The sequence below is a fragment of the Hemiscyllium ocellatum genome, chromosome 48 (genome assembly GCF_020745735.1).
Source record: "Hemiscyllium ocellatum isolate sHemOce1 chromosome 48, sHemOce1.pat.X.cur, whole genome shotgun sequence".
NCBI lineage: Eukaryota > Metazoa > Chordata > Chondrichthyes > Orectolobiformes > Hemiscylliidae > Hemiscyllium > Hemiscyllium ocellatum.
Genome location: NC_083448.1, coordinates 14,548,998 through 14,571,971, shown reverse-complemented (window position 1 = coordinate 14,571,971; position 22,974 = coordinate 14,548,998). Strand labels below are relative to the sequence as shown.

The 22,974-nt window shown below is 52.8% G+C and overlaps 1 protein-coding gene across 5 annotated transcripts in view; it reads left to right on the top strand.

Annotated features, from left to right (window-relative positions):
* The window catches only part of sema4c (sema domain, immunoglobulin domain (Ig), transmembrane domain (TM) and short cytoplasmic domain, (semaphorin) 4C), a 101,283-nt gene that overhangs the window by 62,906 nt on the left and 15,403 nt on the right, over positions 1–22,974 (top strand). For all 5 annotated transcript variants that reach the window (XR_009647410.1, XR_009647411.1, XM_060856552.1 and 2 more), the window contains 5 exons: positions 12,382–12,444; positions 12,876–12,974; positions 14,126–14,222; positions 15,955–16,071; positions 21,429–21,580. Coding sequence is in view for 3 of the 5 variants with exons in the window: in XM_060856552.1 (XP_060712535.1) it covers positions 12,382–12,444; positions 12,876–12,974; positions 14,126–14,222; positions 15,955–16,071; positions 21,429–21,580 (528 nt within the window). In the remaining 2 variants the exon portion in view is untranslated. The remainder of the gene's footprint in view (positions 1–12,381; positions 12,445–12,875; positions 12,975–14,125; positions 14,223–15,954; positions 16,072–21,428; positions 21,581–22,974) is intronic.

The following is a 22,974-nucleotide window of genomic DNA, read 5'->3' as shown; positions in this document are numbered from 1 at the left end:
CACACCCACACCCCCCCACACGCACCTCCCACACATGCACAAATCCCACACGCACACCCCCACCCACACACCCACGCATCCCCTACACACACGCACCCTCCCACACACATCCCCATACACTCCCCCCACACACAGACACGCCACACACACCCCCACACCCACACGCACCCTCCCACACACACCCACATACACTCCTCCCACACCCCACACACACTCCTCCCACACCCCACACACACACACCCACCCCACACACATGCACACCCCACAGACGCACCCCCCACTCACACACCCCTACATCCCCCACATACTCCCCCACACACCCATTCTCCCCCCCACACACACACATGCACACACCCCACACACACACAACCCCTCCCACACACACCCACACCCCACCAACCCACTCCCACACCCACCTACAAACCCCACACACCCACCCACACTCCGCCCCCCCCCCACACTCGCCCCCCGCACACACCCATCACACACATACCCCCCACACACACCACCAACACGCACAACCACACCCCGCCACACACACCACCCCCATACCCCCCCACACACTCCCTACACACACGCACCCTCCCACACACACACCCCACACACATACACCCACACACACTCCCCCATACACACACCCACCCACCACACACTCCCAACACACACACCCACACACCCGCAGCCCCCACACACCCCCCCGCACACACTTCAAACACACACACCCCCCCCACCCCCCCCCACACACACCCGCATACCACCACATACACTCCCCCCATATCCGCACCCCCCACACACGCACACCCCCACACACTCCCAACACACACAACCCCCACACACGCACTCCCCACACACACACCTACACTCCACGCCCCCCCCCCACGCACACCCCCACACACACCCCAAGCACACTCCCCCCACACACACTTCCCCCTACACACCCACACACACACATCCCACACAGACCCCCCATACACACCCCCAACACAACCCACACACACCCCATACACACGCCCCCACACACACCCACACCCCCTCACCCACACCCACACCCCCACCCCCCCACCCACACCCACACCCCCACCCCCCACCCATACCCCCCACCCACACCCACACCCCCACACACGCACCTCCCACACATGCACAAATCCCACACGCACACCCACACACACACCCACGCATCCCCTACACACACGCACCCTCCCACACACATCCCCATACACTCCCCCCACTCACAGACACGCCACACACACCCCCACACCCACACGCACCCTCCCACACACACCCACATACACTCCTCCCACACACCCACACCCCACACACACCACCCACCCCACACACATGCACACCCCACACAGACGCACCCCCCACTCACACACCCCTACATCCCCCACATACTCTCCCCACACCCATTCTCCCCCCCACACACACACATGCACACACCCCCCACACACACAACCCCTCCCACACACACCCACACCCCCACCCACCCACTCCCACACCCACCTACAAACTCCCACACACCCACCCACACTCCGCCCCCCCCACACACCCATCACACACATACCCCCCACACACACCACCAACACGCACAACCACACCCCGCCACACACACCACCCCCATACCCCCCACACACTCCCTACACACACGCACCCTCCCCACACACACCCCCACACACATACACCCACACACACTCCCCCATACACACACCCACCCACCACACACTCCCAACACACACACCCACACACCCGCAGCCCCCACACACCCCCCCGCACACACTTCAAACACACACACCCCCCCACCCCCCCACACACACCCGCATACCACCACATACACTCCCCCCATATCCGCACCCCCCCACACACGCACACCCCCACACACTCCCCACCACACACACCCGCACGCCCCACACACCCACCCACACACGCACACCCCCTACACACCCCCCACTCCCCCCACACACCCATTCCCCACACACTCCCCCGCCACACGCACGCACGCGCCCCCACACACACTCCCCCCACGCACGCGCCCCCACACACACTCCCCCCACACCCGCACCCCCCCCCACACACCCCCACACACCACACATATCACCCACACACCCCCCACACACCACACATATCACCCACACACTCCCCCGCCACACGCACGCACCCCCACCCCCACACCCCCACACACACGCACCCCCGCCCCCACACACACTCCCCCCACACAGCACCCCCACACACCCCCCCCACCACACACACCCACACACACATTCCCCACACTCTCCCCCCACATACCCGCCCCCCACCACGCGCACACCCCCGACATAGACCCCGCACTCGCACACACCCCACACGCAGGCACCCCGGCTCCCACACACGCCTTCCACGCACCCCACCCACAACCACACACACACACACACTCAAACACACTCACTCCCCCCCACACACCCAACCCACCCACACCCCACACACACCACCCACACCGCACACACATTCCCCCCCCACACACCCCCCACACACGCACACCCCACACACTCGCAACACACACAGTTCCCACACACGAACACCCCTCACGCACACACACACCCCATGCACGCACACCCCACACAAGCACCCCACACACACACACCCCCACACACACCCCCCACACACACACACCCCTCACGCACTCCCCACACACACCCACACACTCCCCACAAACACCCCCACCCCCACACACACATTCCCCACACACTCCCCACCACACGCACCCCCCCACACACGCACCCCCCACACACGCACACCTGCATACCCCCACATACATGCCCGCACACACATGCCCCCCACACACACTCGCACCCCCCACACACAACCACACACACACCCCCCCACACACACTCCTCTCTCTCTCATCCACCCCACACACAAACCCCCCACACACACACACCCGCACCCCCCACATACACATTCCCCACACACACACTCCCCACACACACCCGCACCCCCCAGACACACCCCCCCACACACTCCCAACACACACAGCCCCACACCCGCAACCCCCACACACGCGCGCCCCCACGCACACCCCACACACACCCCCCCAAGCACACGCGCACACACACGCACCCCCCCAGACACTTCAAACACACGCACCCCCCCACACACATCCCCACACAAAAAGACAAACATCCCACACACAGCCCCTACGCACGCACCTCTGCCCCCACCTACACCATCACACACTCCCCACACACACGCACCCCCCTCACAGGCATCCCCCACACACAGCCCCAAGCACGCACCCACACACACGCATCCCCCACACACTTCAAACACGCGCACACACAGTCGCCCACACACACCACCCCCACACACGCCCCACACACACATCCCCCACACACACATCCCCCACACACACCCCAGCACACACACCCCCACACACACCTACACCCCCCCACACACCACAACACAACCTACCCCTCACACCCCACACACCCCCTACACACACGCACGCACCCCCACCCGCACGCCCATCCCTTACACACATCCCCCACACCCCCCCCACACATGCACCCCCCACGCATGCACCCCCGCCCACACACACCCCCACACACACCCCCCACACCCGCGCACACGCACCCCCAACACACACACACCCGCACCCCCGACACACGCACACTCCACACACACAGCCCCCACACACACTCCCCACACACACACCCCCACACACTCGCAACATACACCCGCAACCCCCACACCCGCACACCCCACACACACACACCCTCCACATACTCCCAACACACACAGCCCCCACACCCGCACCCCCCCACACACACTCCCCACACCCCACACACACACACACCCTCCACATACTTCCAACACACACAGCCCCCACACCCACAACCCCCACACCCGCAACCCCCACACACGCACACCCCTCACGCACTCCCCCACACACTCCCGACACACACCTACACTCCACTCACACCCCACACGCACCCCCCACCCACACACACACCCCCCCACACACACACACCCACACACCCCCCACCCACACACACACACCCCCAAGCACGCACCCACACACACGCATCCCCCACACACTTCAAACACGCGCACACAGTCGCCCACACACACCACCCCCACACACGTCTCCACACACATATGCCCCACACACACATCCCCCACACACACCCCCCCACACACGCACCCCAGCACACGCACCCCCACACACCACAACACAACCCATCCCTCACACCCCACACACACACACCCCCGCCCGCACGCCCATCCCTTACACACACCCCCCACACACACACCACACACACACCCCCCACATGCACCCCCCCACGCATGCACCCCCGCCCACACACACCCCCACACACACCCCCCACACCCGCACCCTCCCCACACGCACCCCCCACACACACACCCGCACCCCCCACACACACCCGCCCCCCACACACACACCCGCACCCCCCACACACACACTCCACACACACACTCAACACACACAGCCCCCACACCCGCACCCCCCACACACACTCCCCACACACCCCCCCCCACACACTCGCAACGTACACCCGCAACCCCCACACACCCGCACACCCCACACACACACCCTCCACATACTCCCAACACACACAGCCCCCACACCCGCAACCCCCACACCCGCACACCCACACACACACCCTCCACATACTCCCAACACACACAGCCCCCTCACCCGCAACCCCCACACCCGCAGCCCCCACACATGCACACCCCTCACGCTTCCCCTCACGCACTCCCCACCCACACCCCCCCAAGCACGCGCACACACACACGAACCCCCCACAGACACACACACCCCCACACAAAAACACAAATATCCCACACACAGCCCCCACGCACGCACCTCTGCCCCCCACACACCCCACACACACATGCCTCCCCACACACACACACCCATCCCCCCACACACACACCCATCCCCCCACACACGCATCCAAACACATACACACCCTTACACACTCCCAACACACACACCCGCATACCCCCACACACACACTCCCCCAAAACACGCACCCCCCCCACACGCACCCCCACCCACACAAACACCCCAAACACACCCACACAACCCCCCCACTCCCACACCTCCCACACACGCCCCCGCATACCCCCCACAAACACTCACCCCCCACGCACACCCAACCCCCACGCACACCCAACCCCCACGCACACCCAACGCACACCCCCCACATACGCACACCCACACCCCCCCACACACCCCCCCCACACACACACAACCCACCCCCCACATCCCACACACGCACCTCCCACACACGCACCCTCCCACACACACCCCCACATTCCCCCACACCACCACACAACCCACCCCCACATTCCCCACACACACACCCTCCCACACACACCGCCCCACACATGCACCTCCAACACACACGCACCCACTACACACACACACCCCCTACACACACCGCTCCCACACACCCACATCCCCCCCACACACACCCACACCGCACACATGCACAAATCCCACACGCACACCCCCACACACACACCCGCACCCCCCACACACAACCACACACACACCCCCCCACACACACTCCTCTCTCTCAATCCCCTCCCACACAAACCCCCCCACACACACCCGCACCCCCCCACATACACACTCCCCACACACACACCCCCACTCCCACACCTCCCACACACGCACCCCCACACACACGCCCCCGCATACCCCCCACAAACACTCACCCCCCACACACACCCAACCCCCACGCACACCCAACCCCCACACACCCAACCCCCACCCCCATACACGCACACCCCCCACATACGCACACCCACACCCCCCACACACACCCCCCACACACCCACACAATCCACCCCCCACATCCCACACACACACACCCTCCCACACACACCGCCCCACACATGCACCTCCAACACACACGCACCCCCTACACACACACACACCCCTACACACACCGCTCCCACATCCCCCACACACACACCCACGCCGCACACATGCACAAACCCTACACGCACACCCCCCCACACGCACACGCCCCCCCACACACACCACACACCCCCCACACACGCACCTCCCACACATGCACAAATCCCACACGCACACCCCCACACACAACCACACACACACCCCCCACACACACTCCTCTCTCTCACATCCCCCCCACACAAACCCCCCCACACACACCCGCACCCCCCCACACACCCCCACACCCGCACCCCCCACATACACACTCCCCACACACACCCGCACGCCCCAGACACGCACACCCCCCACACACTCCCAACACACACAGCCCCCACACCCGCAACCCCCACACACGCACTCCCCTCACGCACCCGCGCCCCCACGCACACCCCGCACACTCACGAAACCCCCACAGACACTTCAAACACACGCACCCCCCCACACACATCCCCACACAGCCCCCATGCACGCACCTCTGCCCCCACCTACACCATCACACCCCCCCACACACGCACCCCCACACACGCATCCAAACACATACACACCCACACACACTCCCAACACACACACCCGCATACCCCCACACACATGCCCCCACACACTCCCTCACACATACCCACACGCTCCCCCATAACACGCACCCCCCCACACACACCCACACCTGCACCTCACACACACGCACCCCCCCCACACGCACGCCCCCCACACACACTTCAAGCACGCGCCCACACACACTCCCCGCCACACACACCCAACCCCCACACACACCCGCACCCCCATACACACACACCCCCACACACGCACACCCACACACCCCCCACCCCACACACCCCCCACCCACACACACCCCCACACACCCCCCACCCACACACCCCCATGCACGCACCCACACACACGCATCCCCCACACACTTCAAACACGCGCACACACAGACGCCCACACACACCACCCCCACACACGTTTGCCCACACACATGCCCCTCCACACACACATCCTCCACACACACCCCCCACACACGCACCCACCCACACGCACGCCCATACACACCTACACCCCCCCACACACAACACAACCCACCCCTCACACCCCACACACACGCACGCACCCCCGCCCACACGCACATCCCTTACACACACCCCCCACACATCCCCCACACACACACACACCCGCCCCCACGCACATTCCCCACACATGCACCCCCCCTACGCATGCACCCCCGCCCACACACACCCCCACACACACCCCCCACACCCGCACCTCCCGCACACGCACCCCCCACACACACGCAACCCCCCACAATCCCCTCCCACACACCCACATATACCCGCACACTCCCCACACACCCCCTCACACCTCACACACATGCACCTCCCACACCCGCACCCCCACACATGCACCCCCCACACACGCACCCCCCACACATCTACACACCCCGCACACACCACCACACAACCCACCCCTCACACGCACCCCCCCACGCATACACCCACACACACACACCCCCACACACACACCCCATAGACCCCCCACCCAAACCGCCCCCACACACGCACCCATACCCCATGCATGCTCAAACCCCACACGCACACCACCCCCCCAACCACACCCCCCCACACACACATTCTACCCACACACTCCCATCCACAACTCCCCCACACACACACCCCCACACGCACGTACCCCCAACGCACGCACGCAGCCCCGCCCACTCACACACCCCTCACACCCCCCCATACACACCCCCAACACACACACACCCACCCACATACACACCCACATCCCCACACACCCCCCACACACACACCCCCACACACTCCCATCCACGCGCCCCACACACACACCCCGCGCACACATGCCCCCCCACACACACACCCGCACCCCCCACACACAACCACACACACACCCCCCCACACACTCCTCTCTCACATTCCCCCCACACACAAACCCCCCCACACACACACCCCACACACACACACCCGCACCCCCCACACACGCACACCCCAGACACACAGCCCCCACACCCGCGCACCCCACACACACACTCCTCACACACACCCCCACACACTCCCAACACACACAACCCCCACACACGCACTCCCCACACACACACCTACACTCCACGCGCCCCCCCCACGCACAACCCACACACACCCCAAGCACACTCCCCCCACACACACTTCCCCCTACACACCCACACACACACATCCCACACAGACCCCCACACACACCCCCAACACAACCACACACACCCCATACACACACCCCCACACACCCCCACACCCCCACCCCCCACCCACACCCACACACACGCACCTCCCACACATGCACAAATCCCACGCACACCCCCACACACACACCCACGCATCCCCTACACACACGCACCCTCCCACACACATCCCCATACACTCCCCCCACACACAGACACGCCACACACACCCCCACACCCACACGCACCCTCCCACACACACCCACATACACTCCTCCCACACACCCACACCCCACACACACACACCCACCCCACACACATGCACACCCCACACAGACGCACCCCCCACTCTCACACCCCACATCCCCCACATACTCCCCCCACACCCATTCTCCCCCCCCCCACACACACACACACACATGCACACACCCCACACACACACAACCCCTCCCACACACACCCACACCCCACCCACCCACTCCCACACCCAGCTACAAACCCCACACACCCACCCACACTCCGCCCCCCCCACACCCTCCCCCCGCACACACCCATCACACACATACCCCCCACACACACCACCAACACACACAACCACACCCACATACACACCCACATCCCCACACACCCCCCACACACACACCCCCACACACTCCCATCCACGCGCCCCACACACACACCCCGCGCACACATGCCCCCCCACACACACACCCGCACCCCCCACACACAACCACACACACCCGCACCCCCCACACACAACCACACACACACCCCCCCACACACTCCTCTCTCTCACATTCCCCCCCCACACAAACCCCCCCACACAAACCCCCCACACACACACCCCACACACACACACCCGCACCCCCCACACACGCACACCCCAGACACACAGCCCCCACACCCGCGCACCCCACACACACACTCCTCACACACACCCCCACACACTCCCAACACACACCCGCACCCCCCACACCCGCACCCCCAGACACGCACACCCCCCACACACTCCCAACACACACAACCCCCACACACGCACTCCCCACACACACACCTACACTCCACGCGCCCCCCCCACGCACACCCCACACACACCCCAAGCACACTCCCCCCACACACACTTCCCCCTACACACCCACACACACACATCCCACACAGACCCCCATACACACCCCCAACACAACCACACACACCCCATACACACGCCCCCACACACACCCACACCCCCTCACCCACACCCACACCCCCACCCCCCACCCACACCCACACCCCCACCCCCCACCCACACCCCCCACCCACACCCACACCCCCACACACGCACCTCCCACACATGCACAAATCCCACACGCACACCCCCACACACACACCCACGCATCCCCTACACACACGCACCCTCCCACACACATCCCCATACACTCCCCCCACTCACAGACACGCCACACACACCCCCACACCCACACGCACCCTCCCACACACACCCACATACACTCCTCCCACACACCCACACCCCACACACACACACCCACCCCACACACATGCACACCCCACACAGACGCACCCCCCACTCACACACCCCTACATCCCCCACATACTCTCCCCACACCCATTCTCCCCCCCACACACACACATGCACACACCCCACACACACACAACCCCTCCCACACACACCCACACCCCACCCACCCACTCCCACACCCACCTACAAACTCCACACACCCACCCACACTCCGCCCCCCCCACACACCCATCACACACATACCCCCCACACACACCACCAACACGCACAACCACACCCCGCCACACACACCACCCCCATACCCCCCCACACACTCCCTACACACACGCACCCTCCCACACACACCCCCACACACATACACCCACACACACTCCCCCATACACACACCCCCCACACACACAAACCCCACACGCACACCCCCCCCCACACACCCCACACACCAACAACTTGGAAGAGATATCGTGTTGCACATGGCCTGCTGACTGCATCTGGTCCTGGGCCATGCTCAAATTCCTTTTTGGACAACAAAATCTCTTCGAGAAAACTGACCCACTGTTCACTACTTGCTTGGTCACAATGGAGTGATTGCATGGATCTCCATATCTGTCCTAGTTCCATGTTCCCAATTTGACATAGGCCAGAAACTGAACCAGTCACTTTGGCATGTGCAACCATCACTAAGTCGTGACGATTGTCCACAGACAATTAGAGTAATATTGAATATTACCTGTTGAATTCAAAACATACACGATAATGTGTTTTTTTTTCCCTGATTTTGCATGTTGCACTTCATAGATGCCTAGTTCACTTAAACACTTTTTTTCTCCATTTTCAGGGGAGAGAAACAACATGCTCAGAATTGGATAACCTCAATTCTTACAGGATTTATTGCCTGTTCCTTATCATGTATTCCAGAAGAAATTCACCATGGCACAGCTAATGATTTTGCTGCACTTGAAACTTGAGTGATTTGCTTCAGTTAAAAAATGAGGTCTGCAGATGCTGCCTGACCTGCTGTGCTTTAACCAGCAACACATTTTCAACTGATTTGCTTCAGTATTGAACAGGATATGGCAGCTGTAATTGGAAGGAAGTGGTTATTTAAAGGGACAGGCATATGCTACGGCAGGAGAATGTTTGTTTCTGTTTTTGGTACAGCTATTCAGGCTTTGTTCACAAGAGAAAACCCAAGTGTGCCAATTTGTCCATTGACTTTGTTCCAATGCCAGTTGCTAGGTTTTTATTATCACCTGAAGTCTTTCAATAGTGGCATTCTTGCCAAGGTTTTGTCATGCTGACCAGCCTTGCTACTGAGGAGCACAATTGGGGTTCTTGTCACTGCACTTCGTCAAACGCTGAGTCCCAGTGATTCGTCATCGATGTTGAATCATGCAGCTCTCAGTACCTTGCCGCACAGATATCAGCTTTACTACATTCCTTTATGTTGCGTCATTGCACTTTGAAACACCTTTGACTACTGGAGCACTGGGCTTTTTGAGTCTTTTTCATCTGAGCATTGGTTGTCCCATTTCAAATTTGGATCTTGAGCGTAAGGGTGTGGTTTGAATTCTGGTGAAGGAGGAGAACCCTTACAGCAGAAGTCTTACACAATTGATATTGTAAGTAGTACTTCAGTTTTAACGCTATGTGGAGGTGGGAGACGCTGAATACTGAAATGGACATGTCTGAGCTGTTAAATGCCCTATATGGCATAACACCAAGCCGAAGTTGAGCCTGGCTCAGAGTTCCAACAAGCCTATTTGTCTTTCAGGCCAGCTGTCCACTGGTGCATGATTCTTAGTCTGGCCATTTTTTTTAGCTGTCTAACACTTCATACTGAGCTGCCCAAAAATGTGAGTCAAATTTCATGTGTTTTGGGCAATCTGTCTGAATGTTTTGTAGCCTCCTGTCTTAATGGCTTAAATGATTTTTTTCTTTGGTCTATGTCTCAGCTCTACACTGCACAGACCTTTTGAAATAGCAACAATTTTCATTCAAAGTCACAATATTGAAGGAAATCCTCATTGTCATATAGCACGGAAACGGACCCCTCAGTCCAACTCATACACGCTGACCAGGTTTCCTAACATGAATCGATCCCATTTGGCCCAAATCCCTGTATACCTTGCCGATTCATGTGCCTATGCAAATATATTGTAAATGAAGGTTGTAATTGTACTCACCTTGTCCACTTCATCTGGCAACTTGTTCCAGAAAGCAACCCCTCAGCATGAAAAAGTTGCCCCTCTGGTTCTTGTTTATCTTTCTCCTGTCACCTTAAACCTCTGCCCTCTAGTTTTGGACCCCCCAACTCTTTGGAAAGAACCTCGGTTACTCACCATATCTGTACACCTCATGATTTTCTCAATGGAGACCCTTCAACCTCTTGCATTCTAGAGTAACAAATACAAGCAGCTGTTAGCCCCTCAGTGTGGAAAGGTTATAAAATTTATTGTGTAGCAAATTTTGTGTCATTACATGACTAAATTCAATTTTGTACTCTGTCTAGGGATGAATAAGGGATGGAGCTGACGTGAGCTCACATCAGCAGTAATGCATGCCAGTGGACCTGTGGATCGGATTGTGACTGTTTTGCGAGAGAAAATTGAGGGTGTGGAAAACAGACTGTGTAAGGAACAGGCCATTTATCTAACTGCATTTTTAATTGCTTTATGTTTCTATTTGAGGCAGATTGTTTGGGATGCCCCTGTTGAGAAGAAAATGGAGTGCGTTCAGAAGGGGAAGAACAATCAGGTATGTTGAGAAGTTTTAATGTGACATGATTGGCTAATAGTTGCATAAGCACAGGAGAATAATGCATGCAACTTGAGCCATCTTGCAGGCTGTCAGCACACTGACATAAAATCATATCCTTGATTTTGATCAGTTAAGCTGTTGTGTTTTTAAAGCCACTGAGGTTGAGCTGGTAGTGAGCAATTTGAGGAACATGAGTGTCATTTTACATTTTGGAGATGAAGCATTGACATTAGTGAGGAAAGCTCCACCTGCCAGTCTGATGCATGGAAGTAAAGAGCAATAAACGTGTCTGTCATTGCATGTAAGGCAACTGCCATAGTAATGCATTGGGACCAAACCCGGGGAGGTTTGAGAGTCGTTATGTGCTGCTGAGCTGTGGCTGTGTTGTTGTGATACAGGACTGAAGTGTTGATTTGTTCTCCTTTCAGACTGACTGCTTCAATTACATTCGCTTCCTGCAGAACTTCAACAGTACTCACCTATACATCTGCGGGACCTATGCCTTTCAGCCCAGATGCACGTATATTGTAAGTACTGTTTTTTGTCCAAGGATACTGCCTCCTACGATCTTCCTTCAGAGCACTGTTGCATGAGACATAAAGGAAGGAGCAATGTTGGACTGTTACAGGTGCTAAGTCAAGGCAGGTTAGCTTTTTTTAACCAGGTGGATCTAGGGAGATTTTATTCTGTTGCGTTATGCTTCCATCCCATTGCAATGAGGAACTATGCGTTAAAGGAATATTGGTCATTTTGTCTCTGAAGTAAAGCAGCACTCCATTACAAGGGCTGAACCCCTAACAAATACAATTTTGACCCAATGTTATAGCGTGTGTTTTCTTTCAAGTGTGCTGGCATGTCAAGGATAATTGAGGCTGCTCCAAGTGCACCAAGTCAAACTGGCGAGATGATTACTTGAGGGGATATTTTGCTCATGGTTAAAATAAGCTGCTGGGTGCAGAGTGCAGGATTGAAGGTCATTTAGCAGTTTGGATCACGAAGCACAGAAATGGTGACATGAATGGTATATTTTGGTTATAAGTCAGGGATGTGAAGCTTCAGTGACGGGTGAGATGGCAGCATTTAATGAAATTTCATATCTGAATGGGGTGTATTAACAACCAGCTGGTTATTTGCATGAGTGCTGGTTGAACACTCTGAGGAAAGATTTAGAATGGAGTTACCATGGGAGGAAGTGATGAAGTATCGTTTCTTCAGCCCATAATCCTGCAGTGGGCTTCTCCCTGTTGATTGCTTTGCTTTGGAACTCTTTTATCAGCTCTACTTTGTCAGTGTTCTGGGGCAGGAAGGCTTTAATGCCTTCATTACATGGCAATTATGTACAGTACCGTTCCTTTTTGATTCTGTCCTTCTCAGCCTGTATGCTCTCTCAGGAGTATACTTAAGTTGTCATGTACACCGTTACTTGAGTTCCAAAGTGATTTTCATTAACCTTTTGTATTAGGTGACAGCAACCTTTGTTGATGTCTGTCGTCATTTGTTTTGGTTTCGCTAACCCTTGGATAAATGTTTTGATGTCTGGTCCAGAACCTGTTGAGTCTTGTGTTTTTTTCTGAATGAGTGTTTCCTATTACTGTATCTACACAAAGTATTCAAATGAGTGAACAGTTGCTGCTTTATAAAAAGGAATAAAAATGTGTTTTAAAAAATAATTTCACAGGAGGTGCAAAATTTCACTTTAAACCAAATGGCCATGGAAGATGGGAAAGGCAAGTGCCCTTATGACCCTGCAAAAAGTCACACTGGTCTGATTGTGGGTGAGTACATGAGGATATAACTGAAGAATCCTTCAAAGCAAGCATTTGTAGTTTTTGGAGCTGCATTGTTTGGTCATTGTGGAGAAAAAGTTTCAGATAGTTTCAGCTGTTTCTCTTTGGTCCATTTATAGAAAAAACATTCTTTACATGTGAAACAGAGACATTTGAGTAAACAGTCTGTGTCTGATGTTGCTGTGGGTTTTGGGTTTACAGTGGATCTCAAGCCTCTGTTGCATGTCAATTCGTGGGTTTGTTCACAAAAACAAAGTGGTGATGTCATCATTTGATGCACGTTTGGCCATTTTGTTTCAGTTAATTAACTTCCAATGCAAACTCAGCATGGTACTTGCATTTGTCTTCTCAGAATGTTTGTTTCAGTCACTTGCCTGGATCATGGTTGTCACCCTGTATGATATTCAGCACTGCAGACAAGAGTAGCACTTCAGCTCTGTACTACTTCAGTGGGATGTGTGTCTGTGCGTGTCCACATCTGGACACGGATGTCATGGAAAGTGGGTGGTAGGGAAAGGTGGGAATTGCTGACCATATTTCGCTTTGATTGTTCTGGGTTCCTGAATAATGGAGAAGGACTGCATTTGCCTCAACAGTGTATCTCCTTTCCACTGGCTCGCCCAAAGTGCTGTGCCATGTGGATCAGAGGCTCAAGAGCACTGATATTGTGAAAGCAACATGCCAACTGTCAGGGTTGTACTGCACTGTGCATCCTTGCACAATCCATCCCTTGTTCTTTAAAGATGATAGGTAATCGTTTGGAGTTTGTTGACCATGAAACTATAAATTCAATTCAGTTCCACTTCTGCGCACACAGCCTACCAATTGCAAGTACACAGAACAAGCCAGGACAGATGCCTAAAAGAGTACGGTGTATGCATAACTTGTGCTTTACAAGTCCAGTTTTGTTTTCCCCTCTGTCTCCTCTTGTGCAAATCATCAAAAAGCACACTAAGAATATCACTGTCATTGTGGTTAAGAAGATTCTGGTCATGGACAAAAATGACTTTGACTGTGATCAATCTGAGAAGAAATCAAAATGGGTCTAATGAGGCAGCAGGAACAGGGGGTGCAGTTCATGGCTTCACAAATGGTCATAAATGAGTATAGCCATACTATGTAATGTGCAAAATCCAATCTGTCACTCATTTGGAGCAAGCTGCAAATCTGAGGTGCTTGACAATGATAACAGCAGTTGGAGAGAATGTGTATGACTGTGTACATGGGAAGGATGTGGCACAGGTTTTAACTAGTGGTCAGTGAAATGAGTACCTGGAAACAATTGAAAGACGCTCAAGGTCGAAGTGATTCATTTGGAAAGGGTCATTGCCCAATGATTTTACTTTGTTTTTTCTTCTAAAAGATTTATGAATTCACTGCAATGTCCAGGAAAATTAAGGGCTGTGCGTTGTTTTAAGTCTGACTGAGCAAAGAATCTACTGCAAATGATTTGTGGGTCCAAGCTGTTAATTGTTTACTGATTAAAATTGTACAGAGAGAAGTTTGGCAGTTGTGCACAAGAAACAAATTGTGCAAGTCTACAATGTTGTGATCCTGACTTGTACAGGATAGGACTTTTGAGCCTGCCAATCCAAACAGCAGAGCAATAGTTGCTCATCTGGGTTGGCTTGGATTCCCTTATGCATCACATCATGAGTCGTTCTGCAACACAAGTGGCTTTTGGCTGGTAATGCTTCTTTTTATTCCTCTCTCACTGCAGATGGGGAGTTATATTCTGCTACGCTGAATAACTTCCTTGGCACAGAACCAGTTATTTTGCGCAACTTGGGACCTCACTACTCAATGAAGACAGAATATCTAGCGTCCTGGCTCAATGGTAAAGTCTTTGTGATGGTTTAATTTCTTATCAATGATCAGTGAGTGCATGGAGAATGAAATACTGCCCATGGTAGACATGAAATGCTGGAATGAAGTTAGGTAAATCCCAGGTTAGTTGTGGAATGCAAGTCTCTCTTCAATGGGTCATGAAATGCTTCCAAGGCATTTGAGCCTAGGTCACATGCTGGGTTAAAATCAAGAGCCAGATGCTGGTGCACTGTACCAGCAAAACAGAAAGCTTTGATCATGAAGATACATTGGAAACTGGATAATACTTAGATGCATAGCATTGTCATCAAGAATACAAATCACACACCAGGCTATAGTCCAGCAGGTTTATTTGGAAGCACTGGCTTTCCGAACACTGCTCCTTCATAAGGCGATTCTCCACAACCACCTGATGAAGGAGCAGTGCTCCGAAAGCTAGCACTTCCAGATAAATCTGTTGGACTGTAATCTGGTGTTGTGTGATTTTTAACTTTGCACACCTCAGTCCAACATCAGCATCTCCAAATCATGACTCTTCAAGGATGACATTTGTTTAGTCATTCAAGGTGCCTGGTTCAGCTATGATTGTAAGTTGAGTGGAGATACCTGATTGTAAAGCAAGGTCCATGGGCATTGTGGTTTACACTACCCCCAATGTAGGACAAAGTATACCAGATGAAATATCAAGTGCTGTTGACAAACACATGGCAATGTGCATCATTGACTTCATTCCAAGCAGTAAGACTAAAAACTAAAAAGGCAGTTATCAAATGGATCATGGGTTGATGGAATCATTTTGAGATATTTTGTGTCAACAGTACATTTTGAAACTCAGCAATGAGCAGGTAATATTTGACTTGGCATTACATTACGATCGCATTATGTCATGACCTGTTTCTTGATGCACACTGAGGTACTGCAACCTCGTGAATTTCAATATATCCAGTTCGGCAAAGAGAAGCTTGGGTCTCTGATGTTTAAATGATCTTCAGGACATATGTGGGATTGAAAGCGGAGCTGTTTGAAGTGAATTGGCACATGTGGCTATGAGACAAAAAAATGTATACAGCCAAGTCATAATCAACAGTTAAAGAAGGCATGAGACAAGTCTCAGGAGAAAGATGTTCAAGTATAGGAGGAAGCTAGCAAGTCATGTGCATGGATAGCAAGACTCAACATTGGAATTGGAGAAGGAAGAATGTCAGTCCAGTGAGTGGTAGCCCTCTGAGATTTGGATAAAATCACACGATTACAACATGTTATTGACAGAGAGGAGGATACCAAATATTCCACTTATGGGCTGACAAGGCTGCACTGGAGAGAGATGTGATACTATGATCTGAGGTGTTTCTAAAGGCTGTATGAAAGAAAAGTCTGTAAAATGTGGTAAGATTACTTCAAACAGGCATGAATCAAAGAAAAGCATTAAAGTCATGAAGCCAGGAAGGTAGAAAACAAAACCGATAGGATAGTCTTTTCTGCAGAGATGATCAAATGATCATGATATTCTAACTGGTTAGCAGCGTGGGGGGTTATCTTGAGATTCCCAGGAAGATTCAGCATGCCTTCCTCAACATTTAGGCTCTTCGTGGTACTCTTTGGTTTCATAGCCAAGTGCTAACTCAATTCAAACAGCTCAGCTTTCAATCCTGTGTATGTCCTGAAGTTCATTTAAAAATCAGAGACCAAATCTTCTCTTTGACTAACTGGATGTAATGGAATTCATATGTAGTTGCCTCAGTGTGCCTCAGGAAAGAGGTCATGTTCATTCTGTATTCAACAATGTCTCCTGGAAGTTGGATTGCAGAAGGCTTTTCATCTCACTAAACAAAGTCAAAGGTGACAGTGTAGGGGTTGGATAGTATCCTGAATAGAAGACTGATGAAAACAGGACGCATACATGGTACTTGGCTGCAATGACCTAGATAAGCTAAGTGACGAAGTATAAATTAAAAGGGCTTATGCCCGAAATATCGATTCTCCTGCTCCTCGGATGCTGCCTGGCCTGCTATATTTTTCCAGCACCACATTTTTCAACTCTGGTCGCCAGCATCTGCAGTCCTCACTTTCTCCTGAAGACGGTATGACCAAGTTCCTGATGGTTGTTAATCAGTGACCAAATGCACAAGAATCTGGCACATGGAGTATCAAGATGGGACAATGACAAGTTCAAATTTGGTGTGAAGAATAAGCATTTTGCTGTTGCAACAATGATTAAGTAGAAGTTTGTAAGTGCAGGGAGATTTGGGTTTTGTGATGCATGATTTGCACCAACTTTGTGTCGGAGAGATGCACAGAACAAGCATACAGGCCTAGAGCACATTTCCAATACCGCATGGTCTTTTGAACTCTTTCCCTGAAGATCTAAAAGGGAGGTCACGAGTGGTTTTGTTTTCAAATTCAGCTGATAAACTGAAGCAGGAGGCCATTCAGCCCTTAACCTTGACAGTGACTGGTCTGCTGTTGACATTTACTCTTTAATGCCCTTAACTCCACATTGTATCAAACATACATGCAAGTTCTTCAGTGACTTCTAGTGATCTTGGAGAAAGTGAGGACTGCAGATGCTGGAGATCAGAGTGAAGAATGTGGTGCTGGAAAAGCACAGCTGGTCAGGCTACACCCAAGGTGAGGAGAATCGGTATTTCAGACGTAAGCCCTTCACCAGGAATGAGACTTGTGGGCAGGGCGGCTGAGAGATAAATGGGAGGAGGAATGTGGCTGGGGGGGGGTTGGGGGTTGGGGGGGGCACAGGGGGAGGAAAAGGTTCCTGGGAATGCAGATAGATGAAGGTGAAGGAAAAGGTGATGGAGTGGAGGGTGGAGCGGACAGGTGAAGAGGGTGGTGCTGAGTTGGAAGATTGGATCTGGGATGAGGTGGGCGGGGGGAGGGGCAAGTGAGGAAACTGGTGAAATCCACCTTGATCCCGTGTGGTTGGAGGATTGCAAGGTGGAACATGAGGCGTTCTCCCTCCTGGTATCAGGTGGTTAGAGTTTGACGATGAACGAGGCCCAGGACCTGCATGTTCTTCATGGAGTCGAAGGGGGAGTTGAAGTGTTCACCCATGGGGCAGTGGGGTTGATTGGCACAAGTGTCCCAGAGTTGTTCTCTGAAACGATGTCTACATCAGGGAGACAGGGCGACAACTTGTGACCCTATCTGTGTTTCAGAGAGCCCATTTGGTCCACGCTGCCCAACACCCCCCGCACCTTCTCCTGCCACCGCAAGTAGTGCAAAAACCTGCACATGAACCTCCTCCCTCACCTCCGTCCAAGGCCCCAAAGAATTCTTCAACATCTGATAGAAATTTACCTGTCCTTCCGCACACGTGATCAACTGTATCTGCTGCACCCGATATGCTCTCCCCTACATTGGGGAGATAGGGACATTTCAGAGAAGATCTCCGGGACACCCGCATCGACCAACCCCATCATCCTGTGGCCGAATAGTTCAACTCCCCCTCCCACTCCATCAATGACATGGAGGTCCTGGGCTGCCTCCATCACCACACCCTATCCACCCAACGCCTGGAGGAAGAACGCCTCATCTTTTGCTTTAGGACCCTCGAACTAATGAGGATTTCACCAGTTTCCTCATTTCCCCTCCCCGGTCCTCAGCCTCCAACTTGGCACTGCCTTGTTGACCTATCCATCTTCCTTCCACCAGTCCGCTCCACCCTCCTCTTCAAGCTATCGCCTTTTCCCGCCACCTTCATGTACCTATCGCACTCCCAGATATTTCCCCAGCCCCTCCCTGGCCCACAAGCCTCATTTCTGATTAAGGGCCGAAATGTCAATTATTGTGTTCCTTTTGTGACCTTGACTGCAGAAGTAGATGGGGCAGATATTGTGAAGCTTTCATGACTCTCTGGGAGAGGATCAATACTTGGAACAAGAGAGTTGTATTCTGTGGATAGGTTGAGGCTACCAATCATTTAGTGATTGGTGCCTAGACTGAAGATGTTGATTGGGTTTGATAAGGAGTGGAAAGAATGCTGCATCTTGTCTCGGGGCCTAAGTGTGGGAGTTTGAAGATAAAATTTCTGTCTCAAAGTGATCAAGGGAGTCAAAAATATAAATTGGATTTGCCAGGGGTGGATAAAGTGAATCACAGCATTGCACATCAGGTTATCTTAGAGACTTAGGTGAAAATTGAAATCTGAACAGATCAGTACCGAGGGGCTGAATGTTGGAAGTTGTCTCTTCCTTTGCAGTCTGCTTTGTTTCCACTGTTGTAATGGCACCCTGATTTCTTGGTAGCCATTAGGAAAATGGAACCACAGAGTACAGCTTAAGGTTATCTCATTTCATCATTCACCCCTCCCCTGCTCAATCTAGTTTTTTTAATTGTGTACTACCAGTCCACCAATAATCCAGTAACTCCGGTTCGGGCAGCCAGATGTAATATGAGCCTTTTGGGATGCAAGTGTCAATCTCTGCTGTACAGCAGTTTAGGACCCTTGCTTGCATTGCAGAATGCATTGTCTGATAACTGCCCATTTCAGTAGGCTGTTGTGCTATCTTGTCCAGTATTGCCCAAGTCAGTTGGTCAGTGAGAATGGCATCAGGGCATTTTCCTGTTTGGATGCAGACCTTGCTGATCTGAATCTGAGAGCATTCCACGTGGCAGCCAAACACCAAGAGCAGTCAGTGATCTGAATTATAAGCAACTAAATATTGTGTGCTAGTTTTGGCTTGTTCCAGTGGTTGAAGATGGTTTGGTCTATGACATGCCAAAATGGGATCTCTTGCTAAAGTCTGCCGGGGGTTGCGATCTCTCAGAAACGAGCCCTGTGCCAACATTTAACCAGATTCGAGACTGTTCACTTGGAGATGGTCAAATACATTCTTCTCCATCGCGAAGGAAGGGAGTGGAGGGGTGCTTTGTGACTTTTTGATCTGATCTATGAAAAGACGTGGTTGTAAGTCACAGATGCTAGTTTCTAAGGAGCACACATCATTGTGAGACTGCAGACTGTGTTGCTGCAAAAGCACAGCAGGTCAGGCAACATCTGAGGAGCAAGAAAATCGACATTTCGGGCCGGAGCCCTTCATTAGGAGGGCAACTTGGAAACCTTTGGTGGTCTTTGTTCCAGAGATCAAAACAATTGTTGGAAAATGTGAGCAGGTCTGGCAGCAGCTGAACAGAGAAATTGGAGTTAGCTTTTTGGATCCTGTAACCTCCCCTCCTCTTGGCACATCTGTAGTTCTTTTGGTTTTTGCTCACTGTTCCCAGTTTATGTCCCTAACACAAACATCACGTTATTGGAATAGCCAAACTTGGGATTGAAATCACATAGGGGAGTGCCACCTGCTGGTCAGTTGGGTTGTTCCTTGATGCAGTTTGACTGTTGTCTATTTATTTCAGAACCAAACTTTGTTGGCTCCGCATATGTCCAAGAAAGTGCCGACAGTGCGATGGGGGATGATGATAAGATCTACTTTTTCTTCAGTGAGAGAGCAGTTGAGTACGACTGTTACAAAGAGCAGGTGGTGGCCAGGGTTGCTCGTGTGTGCAAGGTAAGATGAGCTTTGACATTTTGGCTTGCCTCCTGACTCGGTGCATGAGCCTGGTTCAGCTCCACTGTGATCATAGTGGCTTTTCTGAAAAGGATGTTGCCAACATAGTCCGTTGGAGACATCAGGAGTCTCCATTAATGTTAGTTGTGTGATGTCAGGAGATGGGAAGCAGTGGTGATGTGACTGGTACTAACGGTTTCCAACAGTAAGGCAGAAATTGTCAGTTTTCAGTGTGTTAAATCAAACATTTTGACCAGTAAACAAGATAGAGTCCATCACATTAGGGCATGTTATGGTATGGTGTGGATCCCCACAACCTTAGTTTGCAGCAGTACTGCAACCTGTAAGTTGAAGTTTCAAATTGTGACACTAATTTTAACACCTAATTGCATGTCTCTGTGACCAAGACAGAGGACATAAAACAAGAAAGAAGCCCTGCCCTGCTCCACATGCAACTCCAACAGTGAAGAGCTTCCTACCATTCATGCTGATAACTTGTGAAAGATTTCTAATTTTCAGCCACGCACAGTGGGCTGTCCAAGTAGTTATGACTTAAATAAAGCACGTATGTCCATATTTGCTCTTAGAAATTGGATGAGTTGACCACATACTGATGGATGTGAGTTTCCTGATTGGTGCCGGTGTGCTGTGTTACATGTTAAGCTTTTTATCATGAGTCTTGCAAGTAATCCGCATTGGTTATGTTGTTACAGTCAGGACATCAAAGAAGGTTACCTCAGATTAGAATGGGCTGAGAAGTGGCAGATGGAGTTTAATGTAGATAAATGCGAGGTGCTGCATTTTTGAAAAAGCAAATTGGAGCAGGACTTATACACTTAATGGTAAGGTCCTGGGGATTGTGGCTGAACAGAGAAACCTTGGAGTGCAGGTTCAATACTCCTTCACAGAAGCGTTGCGGGTAAATACAATCATAGAGAAGGCATTTGGTCCGCTTTACTTTATTGATTTGGAGTGTTGAGTACTGGAGTTGGAAAGTCATGTTGCAGCTGTACAGGACATTGGTTAGGCCACTTTTGGAATATTGTATGCAATTCTGGTGTCCTGCCTGTCGGAAAAATGTTTTGAAACATGCAAAGGTTCCGAACGGATTTACAAGGATGTTGCCAGGGTTTGAGCAATAGGGAGAGGCTGAGTTAGACTGGGCCTGTTTTCCTTGAAGCATCGGAAGTTGAAGGGTTACAGGTGTGGATAGGGTAAACGGACAAAGGTCTTTTCCCAGGGGTGGGGGAGTCCAGAACGTAAGGGCAAGAGGCAAAAGATACAAAAGGGACTTGAGGGGCAATGTTTTCACGCAGAGGGTGATGCGTGTATGGAATGAGCTGACAGATGAAGTGGTGGATGCTAGTACAATTGCAATATTTAAAAGGCATCTG